Source organism: Aotus nancymaae, unplaced genomic scaffold (genome assembly GCF_030222135.1).
Source record: "Aotus nancymaae isolate 86718 unplaced genomic scaffold, 86718_ANA_hifiasm-v0.15.2.pri h1tg000036l, whole genome shotgun sequence".
Classification (NCBI taxonomy): domain Eukaryota; kingdom Metazoa; phylum Chordata; class Mammalia; order Primates; family Aotidae; genus Aotus; species Aotus nancymaae.
Genome location: NW_026988450.1, coordinates 63,795,890 through 63,808,078, shown reverse-complemented (window position 1 = coordinate 63,808,078; position 12,189 = coordinate 63,795,890). Strand labels below are relative to the sequence as shown.

Genomic DNA, 12,189 nt, shown 5'->3' with positions numbered 1-12,189 from the left:
TTCCAGTCTTGAAGCCAAAATTATGTCTGCAGAAAGCTTTCCATTTGAAATGTATCAGAGTACAATTATAACCATTGTATTTTCTTGGCAGGGATACCACTCTCCTACAGTATGGATTTGAGTTAAATAAATTGCCTAAATTTTATGAATCCCTGAAATTTTGACTTACAGCATTTGTAATATCTAATTTATAATAAAATTAGGTTCCAGCAAGACTTTTTCCACTCCTTATCTAACATGCATATTTTATCGTTAAAGGCTTTGCTTCGTAGAGAAAGGAGAGCTGAACTGCAATTCAGGCTGTCTTTTTCTTTTTCTTTTTTTTTTTGTCAGCAAGAGAATTCCATTTCCTGCCTGTTAGTATTTGTGCCTACAAACACAGCCTGACTTTTGTTTAAATGAGAAGTTTAATGGAATCATTACTTGATAGCAAGAATGGAACAAGCAATACCAATTATCTCGTTTTAAATATTCTTAGGTTATTTTTGAATCTGTTGATTACAGAACTCAGGCCACTAGAATCAATTTGTATTCAGAAACCCTTGTGATTTCCAAGTCTAAGTCAAATAAAATAAATAGCCATTGAAGGGTCTATGTTGCCTAACTTAAGTCGGTATCTCATAAAGGTTCTCATCAGTAATACTGTATTTTTAGTTGACTGAAGTTTCTAAAACCCTCTCAGGTTTGAGGAACAGAGGAATCTTTCAGATTTTACAATTGCAAATGAAAGACCAGAATTGAGTGTCTTATATTCTCTTAATACTTACGTTACATGAATGACATACAAAAACACACACATCAAGTTTGATTTGAAGTGGTTTACATTTACCCCAAACTTGACTGCATTTTAAAGCTCAGGTAGCGTGTGCTTCTCCTTTCCAAAGTGTATTAAACATATTGCCATGTTCTGTCTTTTTTACTTTTGTTTTGACACTTTTAAAAGGTATATTTTAGGGTTCAGCATTTAGGAGCCATCATTAAAGTCATAAAACCCAAAGTTCAAAAAGTTAAAGCTGTTTCTGTGAAAAGCCTTTGGTGTTCCACACACCTCATCCATCACTGTAGGGTTAATTATAATGAAAATCAGTGGTGCCTATTAAACACAATTGAACCTGACCTCATTATGGGCAGTGTGGTTTTATACTGTCATTGTTGCTAGTCTAAAGACAAAACTCCTGGGTTGATTTGGTCTAACTCCACTGATCATGTGACTCACCTCTGACCTTGGTTTTTCCCCCCTGTTTCAGAGGCGTAGAGGCTCTGGTGTTTTTTGTGCCAACTGCCTGACCACAAAGACCTCTCTCTGGCGAAAGAATGCAAATGGCGGATATGTATGCAACGCGTGTGGGCTCTACCAGAAGCTTCACTCGGTAAGAACTTGTTCCACTCTTTCAGGAAAAGCTTTATAAAGCAGTGTTGGCCTCGTCTGTGGTGTGATAAGTCCCATTCCCTGGCTTGCAGTGCCTGCCCCTGCAGGGTTGTTTAATACAGTCACTTTGAGTGCACATGTGATTTATGGTGAAAGGGGCTTAGATGTTATAGGGAGATACGTTTGAGGTCATTAGTAATGCATTATGCTTCTTTTGATATAAAAGAGGAAAATGATTGATTTCTGGGAACTTCACAGCAGATAGTTGCACTAATGGTTTTCAGAATTCAATGAAATTATTTTAGGAAAAAATAAACTTTTTAGAAGTTTTGGCAATATGCAAAAAAGTTTAAAAAATTAAAAAGGACTTTCACATTCAGTATAAAATATAAGGCAGGGAAAGAATTAGTATTTTCTAGTTTACCTTCAGAATTCACAAATGTTATCTTGACTGTTTTACGGGCTGGAGGGGCACATTTGGAAGGACAGTACTGAACTGAACGAGGATCAGGGAATATCACATGAATCTCCACAGTGCCTCCAATGGGTATTTCAATGAGGTATCTGAAGTTCCGAATAGCACACTCACCAGGGTAGAGTAAGGTGCAAAGATACTTTGTCTTTTAAGCTCTCCAGCTGGCTTCGGCTCATGGAGGTCCTTTGAGTTACTTTTCCTCAAATTTTAGTTGTTAGAATTCTGTAAGAAAATTAAAACTCACAAATCCTCCATCTGAATATGGATTTGACTTCCTGAAGGATTTTTTTTTTTTTAGTTTAAAAAGTTCATCTGCTGACAAGAGCTGACTTTAAAATAAGAATCCCCCATTTAGTAAACAGAAATTTATTTCCTTGTGCCTTTTTCATTTTGTTTGGCATTTTACCATAGCTCTTAGCACAAGCCAGTGAATACATTACGGCTACAGGGAATACAATTTTAGACAAAACGTTCTCATAAATGGACTATTGGAAGCACTCTTTTAAAAAATGCATGCTGCTAACAATACTAATTGGCAGTAAACTGTAAAAACCTTAGTTATTAGCACATAGCTAGTAGAAAGATTCCACCCCCCACCGCATACCACCTTTTTTTTTTAACCTTCACCATTTAAGCATAGCAATAAGCTTCCATTTAATGAGAACTGACATTAATGATTTTAATTGAACTCTGGCCAATCATAGGCCAAGAATTAATTAAACTACTGCTCTGCCAGATTATGGTAATTTAACCACTGTGATATAAACTATTTTCTAAAAATTATTTTAATTTTCGTCTGTCCAGAGGTAAGATGTTTTTAGTTTTAAGGATTTTAAAAACCATCCATTGAAATGCATAAATGACATTTCATGTCAAAAACTGACACAAAAGTTGTGACAGTTTAAAAAAGAAATTTATGCAAATTTCAGGTTTCTTTATACTATATAAATTAAATAATCCATATGTTTATAATGCTAATATGAACTCTTTGTAAACCTGGATCTTCTGAGCAAAATAAATGCACATGGCATAACCAAGCTATGTTGCATTTTCTCTCTTAAACTAATAATGAATTGTCAATAACAAGTGTGTTATCTTTCTTTACTTCAAAGTACGTTTGTAACAACAGAAATGCTCCAAAAAGGATTTATAGTTGAACTTGATTAAGATATAAGAGGTACTGCCTTGAATTGAAGTTCATCCCTTCTAGGTATAATTTATAAATTATATTTATTTTTATTTTTAAATTTGTATTCTATTTATATTATAACATTTATATTTATGTTTATATTTAAAATTTTACAATTTATAAAATTATACATTATATAAATATAATAGAATATACAATGTATTATATATTATATAATATAATGTATAATTTTATAAAGTCACAAATTTATATTTATAAATTATATTTTTATTTATAGTCATGTTTTATGTAGAAATTATTTTCTGATTTTGTAATCTTTTAGAAAAATCAGACTTTAACCCATTCAAAGAGTATCCTAAATTTGTAACTTATAAATATGCATTAATTTATCAGATTTATTCTTTTGATTTTATACATCAGAGTTCCAACTGCAAGTAAAGTTTTTATTATAGTCTTATCCATGGATTTAAGTCATACTGTATAAATACCTGTTGAACATGCCCAGAAATACCAACAATGTAATGTTTAAGCTAAACAAAATACTTAAGCTGAATGAAAGTTAGCACTTACTTTAAGCAAAGAGTAGAGTGACAGATCAGATATTTAAACCAAAGCTACACATGAATTTAGATTTTCAACACACAACTGAAGTTTCATCTATTAATAAGTAAAATCTTATATTGCAAATATAAAATATGACCTGATATTTTTCCTCACAATTCTGTCAGTTTATCTTTGATTATTTATGCTCTGATATTAATATTTTATATTTATATTTGCTATTATTTAGAAGTATGCATGTATTAGTTGCATAGGTTGCCATAACAAAATACATAAACTGGGTGGCTTTAAACAATTGAAATTTATGTTTTCACATTCTGAAGGCTAGAAGTCTGAGATTGGGTTGCAGCATACTTGGGTTCTGAAGAGCGCTCTCTTCTTGACTAAGCCATCTTCTATCTGTGCCCTCACATAGTGGAGAGAGATCTCTTTCTCTTCCGCTTCTCATAAGGCCACAGTCCTATTGGATTAGGGCCCCACCCTTACAACCTCATTTAACTTTAATTTCCTACTAAGGACCCTGTCTCCAGATACAGTCACACCGTGGTTAAGGGCTTCAGTGTATAAACATATTCGGCCTATGGCAATGTGTAATTTTTCCACTCTTACCATCAATCTGTATCTCTTATGTTACTATTATGTTGGCATTTTAGTGCACAACTCAAAAACTGAAAAAAAAAATTCAGAAAAATCACATCTCTTCAAGTAACTTTCTACACAGTTTCATCTCTAAATGATGCAATCTCAAAATCTGTTGCATTTGGAAAGGCTGTTTTCAAATAGATTAAAGTTTTCAGTCCCCCCTGCAAAGATGGACATGATTTAATTAGGCTAAAATAGTGCATTTGGTTACTTCCTCGGATCCTGCTTAGGGCAAAAGGAGGAGATTTAGTAAACCTACGGCATAAAACCTATCCCCGCTTTGAACTTAAGCATGGTTTATATTTGTGAGGAATTTTTAATGCATTTTAATGTATTTTTTAATGTTTTCCTTTTATGTATTGTGTGTGTTCTCTGCAGACTCCCAGGCCTTTAAACATCATTAAACAAAACAACGGTGAGCAGATTATTAGGAGAAGAACAAGAAAGCGCCTTAACCCAGAGGCACTTCAGGCTGAGCAGCTCAACAAACAGCAGAGGGGCAGCAGTGAGGAGCAAGTCAATGGAAGCCCGTTAGAGAGGAGGTCAGAAGATCATCTAAGTGAAAGTCACCAGAGAGAAATTCCGCTCCCAAGCCTAAGTAAATATGAAGCCCAGGGTTCATTGACTAAAAGCCATTCTGCTCAACAGCCAGTCCTGGTCAGCCAAACTCTGGATATTCACAAAAGGATGCAACCTTTGCACATTCAGATAAAAAGTCCTCAGGAAAGTACTGGAGATCCAGGAAATAGTTCATCTGTATCTGAAGGGAAAGGAAGTTCTGAGAGAGGCAGTCCTATAGAAAAGTACATGAGACCTGCGAAACACCCAAATTATTCACCACCAGGCAGCCCTATTGAAAAGTACCAGTACCCACTTTTTGGACTTCCCTTTGTACATAATGACTTCCAGAGTGAAGCTGATTGGCTGCGGTTCTGGAGTAAATATAAGCTCTCCGTTCCTGGGAATCCGCACTACTTGAGTCACGTGCCTGGCCTACCAAATCCTTGCCAAAACTATGTGCCTTATCCCACCTTCAATCTGCCTCCTCATTTTTCAGCTGTTGGATCAGACAATGACATTCCTCTAGATTTGGCGATCAAGCATTCCAGACCTGGGCCAACTGCAAACGGTGCCTCCAAGGAGAAAACGAAGGCACCACCAAATGTAAAAAATGAAGGTCCCTTGAATGTAGTAAAAACAGAGAAAGTTGATAGAAGTACTCAAGATGAACTTTCAACAAAATGTGTGCACTGTGGCATTGTCTTTCTGGATGAAGTGATGTATGCTTTGCATATGAGTTGCCATGGTGACAGTGGACCTTTCCAGTGCAGCATATGCCAGCATCTTTGCACGGACAAATATGACTTCACAACACATATCCAGAGGGGCCTGCATAGGAACAATGCACAAGTGGAAAAAAATGGAAAACCTAAAGAGTAAAACCTTAGCACTTAGCACAATTAAATAGAAATAGGTTTTCTTGATGGAAATTCAATAGCTTGTAATGTCTTATGAAGACCTATTAAAAAAAAATACTTCATAGAGCCTGCCTTATCCAACATGAAATTCCCTTCTTTTATTATTCTTTCTTTTGATGAGTAGGTTACCAAGATGAAAAAGTGAGATAAATGGTCAGTGAGAAAGAATGGAAGATGGTAAACAATCACGTTTTAAAGCCTATTAAGTCAAAACCATCTTGGCCAATATGTACTGGGGAAATAATCCATAAGAGATATCACCAGACTAGAATTAATATGTTTGTAAAGAAAGAGACCAAAACTGTCTAGAATGTGAAAGGGTTTACATATTATGATACTAAAGCAGTATTGGGCTGGCCATTGGACCATTTGTTCCAAAACCCATAGTTGTTTTCCCTAAATTTATAAGTATCATGAAACCCTAGGCAGAGGAGGAGAAATTGAAGGTCCAGGGCAATGAAAGAAAAATGGTGCCGTCTCAATTTGGTCTCCTCTCATTGGCCGTATTTCAGATTTTGACCTAGAAACGCGAGCTGTGGTTAGGCTTGGTTAGAGTACAGCAAGAAACGTGACAGATGGTGGCACGCTGTTTTTAGCCAGCCCTGCCTGTACATACACATGCACACCCTCTCTGATATTTTTGTCCTTTAGATGTTCAAATACTCAGTAGTCCTTTTGTTCACAGTTTAGGTTCATTTTGTCCACACATATATCCATTTTAAAAAACAATGTCCTTGATGCTTCTGTAGTAATTTCATTTTAGCCAGGTATTTCTTTCTTGCATGTAATGAACCAGTATGGATTTGCTTTTCTAAGCTTCCTGTTGGTTTACTAATCTCACTTGGCACATTATAACTAAAGGAATCCCCTGAATTCAAAACCATAGATGGATACAAATGTCAGACCATGGGTTTAATTTGTTTAGAACACATGGCATTTCTTCACAAGGTAACCTGCTGTATTTATTTATTTTCTTTTGGTTAAATATAATTTCCAAACTTTGTGGTCAGGCAGTGTCTAAGGTTACGTTACCACAGACTGACAGTTGGTTTATGTACCAGTCAATCCCTTCATTAAATGTATACAGGTTTAGTTACGTAGCATTAAATAGGATTCTTAGAAGTATGTCCTCATAGTACTTTTAATACTTAAGGCTTTGTAAAAACTATCCATGAAGGGAAAGCTCCTCAGCATAACTGCTCAGGGAAATAGGGCTAAATAACTGAACATTAAATAATTGGTTAAAGGTGCTGTTAGTCGAGCCTCAATGCTTGCTACAAGGATGTATGTACAAGGACTGACTTTAATAATTTGCATTATATTGTCCCAACCAGTAGTTTATTTTTTGCCACGGAGATGTAGAAGATATTACAAGCTACTGGATGCACTGTCAGATTAACTTATTTCATTAAAGAAGTTGGGAGAACAAATAGGAAAAAAAAAACTTATTTTTCTAGTAAATATTAATGTATTACATTTCAAATAATGGTGCCTGACATATTGAATAATTATTTTCTACAGTGTACGTATGCAACAAAGATATTCCATCATGCATTAGAGTCAGTTCTGGCTCTGCCTAGCTGTTTACATTTGCAAATGTAGCAAACAAGGTAATGAAGCAACTATTTCTATTGCAGTAGATATCCTTTTGTGTGTGTGTGTGTGCATTAAAGTTGTAAACGGTAACATGAAACAAATGAAAGTTCTTGCTATAATGGTATGGAAAACAAGAAGGAAATGAAAATATTTTTATGCCTACTTAGGAAAAAAAGGGTAGCACTATTCATTCCAAGTACTTTTTTTTTTTTAATTTTTAAGCTCTTAACTCACATTGTTATGCTTAAGATGATAAACATATATCCTCTTTTTATTGCTTTGTCTATGTTTCATATGAAACATTTCAGAAATTATTTTGATAAGTGTTGCTGGAATCTGCAACGCTGGTGTTTTTATTGCATTCTGTAGTTGCATTTGCACTCCATTTTTACATTAATTCGCAGTTGCTTTGTATCGTTTTGTTTTGTTTGGGTTTTGTTTCTTTTTCACAGTGCCGGGTCTTCATTTCTTAAAGTTGGATGGCAGGTAGAGTTCAACCAGTTCGTGATTGTTGTAGTGAATGAAGTTAAAAAATGTCTTTCTGATGTTGTGATGTCATTTTCATTCTTGCATTTTTTGTTTGCATATTAAAAAAAGAGAAATGAGAAAGCAAGAGACAGAAATCAGGACTAAGTCCTCTGCTTCAGTTTCATTGTTAATGGGCCTTATTCTGATCTCACCTGTCGCGTAGCTCTAATATTCACATAAACTGAAATAAAGAAGTGGAATGAGGAGCTTTGACATTCAAATTACGTGATGTAATTTATCTTCCTTAGGAATTTTGATGGATGCATCTCAAAATATATAGCCAGACTTGAGAGGTGACAATTAAAGATCTAAAAAAGAGAGGAGATTCCCCAAACCACAGTATTTAATTTTCTTAGTAAAAAGAATAACAAAATGCATCATGGCAATCCTCAAGCAACATTATCTATGTGGACTGCTTAAATCAGCAAAACACCAGAAGTTTGGTTAACTTGGGCAATATGACAAGTATTAATTTTTGGGCAAAATTACTCATTAAGCAATTTCTCTAGTGTGTGGGACAAAAATAGGTTTATTTTTGGCATGTATGCCTTTTTATTTTCATTCAGTTTTTTTTTTCTCAGACAGACATAGTAGTAATGACTAGCATTGGAAAATACCTATCACTATTCTTGGAATATTTATGGTCAGTCTACTTTTTAGTAGAATATTTTTGGATAGCATTGACACAATAGATCTTATTCCATACTTCTTTATTATTGATAATTTTATTTTCATTTTTGCTTTCATTATTATACATATTTTGGTGGAGAAGAGGTTGGGCTTTTTAAAAAAGAGACAAAAATTTATTATAACACTAAATACTCCTTATTTTTTGACTTATTAAAGCCTTTATTCCATCTCTCAAAATATATTATTAAATTAATTTTTTTAATTTAAGATTTCTGAATTATTTTATCTTAAATTGTAATTTTAAATGAGCTATGGTACGGAACCTTTTATTAATGAGGATTTTCATGATGATTTAGGAATTTTCTCTCTTGGAAAAGGCTTCTCCTGTGATGAAAACGATGTGACAGTTAAAATTGTATGCCATTTAAAAACTGAAAATCTTTTAAAATTATTTCTCTATATTCTAAATAGAACTTTGGATCAAACTTTAGGCCAGGACCAGCTCATGCATTCTCACTCTTCCTTTTCTCATTCTTTCTCTCATCACTCACCTCTGTATTCATTCTGTTGTTTGGGATAGAAAAATCATAAAGAGCCAACCCACCTCAGAACATTGTGGATTGAGAGAGACACTACATGAATCCAAGTATATGAGAAAAGGACGGAGCTCTAATAGATAACTCTCTAGTTCAAAAGGAAAAGAGTGTGCCCAATTCTCTCTACATGACATATTGAGATTTTTTTTTTAAATCAACTTTTAAGATAGTGATGTTCTGTTCTAAACTGTTCTGTTTTAGTAAAGGTAGATTTTTAGAAAACAAGCATGGGGATTCTTTTCTAAGGTAATATTAATGAGAAGGGAAAAAAGTATCTTTAACAGCTCTTTGTTGAAGCCTGTGGTAGCACATTATGTTTATAATTGCACATGTGCACATAATCTATTATGATCCAATGCAAATACAGCTCCAAAAATATTAAATGTATATATATTTTAAAATGCCTGAGGAAATACATTTTTCTTAATAAACTGAACAGTCTCAGTATGGCTATTAAAACAATTATTAGCCTCCTGCTGTGTGGCTGCAAAACATCACAAAATGACCGGTCCTGACACCTGTGAACTGCTGCCTGTTTAGTAAATAAAATTAATGCATTTCTAGAGGGGGAATATCTGCCATCCAGTGGTGGAAATGTGGAGTAAAGAAGCTGGTGGTCTGCTTCTGTGCTGTATGCCAGCCTTTTGCCTAAAGTTGAGAGGAACTCAACTTTAGTTACTGTTTCTAGGTTGGGCAAAAAACAAACAAACAAACAACAGCAACAACAAAAAACAAACACTTAAGGCATCTTTGGTGAGCCAGTAAGGTGAAAGCTTGCTGACTGTCCAATGTACAGGAGAAAATTGAGGAATTGAAATGCAACCTGAATATAAAACTAAATATTCTAACCAAAGGTAGGTACTGTTAGGTGGAATTCTATCAGCAGGCAAATGAGAAGAAGATAGAAGGACACCCATCGGGACTTTTAGGGCAGTGTTATTTTCCCAAAGAAAGACTTGGCCAAGGGCAGAGGCATGGCTTCTTCACAGAGTACTTCCTTTTGATTTTTCAATACTGTTTCATAGACAGTGGACTCACATGTTCCTGAAAGTGGCACAGTTGCTTAGAAAGCATCCCAGTTAATTGCAGTAATTAGAACTTGTGGAATATGCTAGGACAGAAGTATGTCAGGTCAGGGATGAAGAAAATGTGAAATTCAAGAGTAATCCACACATGGAAACTAGATAATGTACGTTCATGTGTTCTCTTGAAAGGGAGAGCTGTAAGCTTCATTCTGTCCTGCACCAGAGAAAAACAAGAATAACTTTAACCGTGGAAATAATGTTTAGCCTTTATCAGAGAAAATGGTCCTTCTAGTCCATAAAGTCCCAACACTCAATTCTGGTTTTCCTCTGGTTGTTTCTTTCACATATGGACTGCAGCGTATCACTTTTCTTTTTGTGCCTCAGGTTCCTCAGCTGTAAAATGGAAAAAATATATTAATAATAATAATATTAATAATAATAATGGTAATGTAGTATTTGTTTGTAAAGCACTTTGAGATCCTTGGTTGAAAGGCACCATACGAGTGCCAAGTATTATTATGTGGCCAAGGGGATTATATAAACTGTCAGTTCCCATGGGCCAAGAAAGGTTGGGGTCATTTTTCTTAAAGATGAGCTGTAAATATCAACTAGGCAGCCAATAGTGTTGACTATGAAGACGCAAAACTATTACTAGGCTGATAAAACCATAGTTTCTTAATGGCTACCAATAAGGCAAATATCACAATGATAAATGCCAAATTCCTTAGGGTGGACTATTTGACAACCACATGGAAATTTTCGGGGGAGGCATGCAGGGGGGAACATCTCAAAATGCCAATGTAAAATTAACTTACAGCAATATTCACCAGCAGAAAATGTCTTTCATGTGGAATGATTTCATGTTGCTAAGAAAAAGAATTCAATTTGTAGTCCTGATTTGAATATTAGAATGTTGGCTATAATAGTTCTGTTCTTACAACACATGAAATTTTTTCGTTTTATTTTGTTTTCATAATGCATGTTCATTTCTACTCACAAACATGTTCTTGGTGTATTTCTTATGCAAACAATCTTCAGGCAGCAAAGATGTCTGTTACATCTAAACTTGAATAATAAAGTTTTACCACCAGTTACACATAACGGCGTTGGTATGGTTTATATGGATTCACTTTCATCCATCTAGCAATAGGAAATACAGATCATTGTAATAAATATATGCAGGCTGTGCTGAATTGAGATGGTGAAATCAAATCACCATTCTAAAAAATTATTACTCATATTGATAAAGCCTGGATTCTCTCAACTTATTTTGTTTTGCTTTGCTTTTTTTTCTTTAACCAATCAATCTCTTATTGGTAGATTTTGTGTAAAAAGATATATACTAGTTTCTTCAGAAAGATTAACAATAAAAATTGTGTTTATTTCAAAAACATTTATTGAGTACCAAATATTGAGTGTTGAGTATTGGGTAATGATTATGTTACAATATGTAAAAACTCCTGCTTATGAAGTTTAACTTTGAATTCAGTATACTTACGTGAATATGATGCAAAGATCCTAATCAATCATCTCAAAAAGTTTAAACTAATATATCTAATATCTTGTTTGTTTGGTTAAAATTGAATTAATCAGAGCAAGTTCCCTTAAGATGACTTTGAAAGAAAAATGAGGCAGAAGAGATTCAGATAGGAAAGGACATTGGGAAGACTCACCTGCATCTTTTTCACAGAAGGAAGAACACTTTGACAGAACACAAAGTATATAAATAATTGATTGCTTCAGAAGGTTTGTTTGGAAATTTTCAAAATCATTAGTATATCCCCTCATTACACAATCTTCATTTCTTATTTTTGGGAGCCCAAATTAAGGAACAGGTCCTTCTAATTAGTTTTTTTTTCCTTTTTCTTCCTTTGTCTTTTCCTGTTTTGAAAATAGCAGAGTCTTTGAGAAGTTTTCATAATGGGAATGCCCTTGCTTTGCAGCTGGAGGTAATGTTCTCTAGATAAGACTGTAATAATAACATTTAATGTGATTCCTCTTCCTATGTAGAACTTGATTCTTGCATCAAGGACCACGCTTCAGATAAAGAATTTACATGTTCTCACCCAGGACTGTCAGAATCCCATTAGAAGAGGGGTATGTAGCCATCAGCTATTTACCCTTATTTGAGGAGAGAAA

At 34.4% G+C, this 12,189-nt stretch overlaps 1 protein-coding gene across 3 annotated transcripts in view; it reads left to right on the top strand.

Moving 5' to 3' along the window:
* TRPS1 (transcriptional repressor GATA binding 1) overlaps positions 1-11,443 on the top strand; it is a 262,134-nt gene extending 250,691 nt beyond the window's left edge. For all 3 annotated transcript variants that reach the window (XM_012443290.3, XM_021671341.2, XM_021671340.2), the window contains 2 exons: positions 1,248-1,370; positions 4,576-11,443. In XM_012443290.3, coding sequence (XP_012298713.2) covers positions 1,248-1,370; positions 4,576-5,637 — 1,185 coding nt within the window. In that variant the 3' untranslated portion in view covers positions 5,638-11,443. The remainder of the gene's footprint in view (positions 1-1,247; positions 1,371-4,575) is intronic.
* Positions 11,444-12,189: the final 746 nt, after the last annotated feature.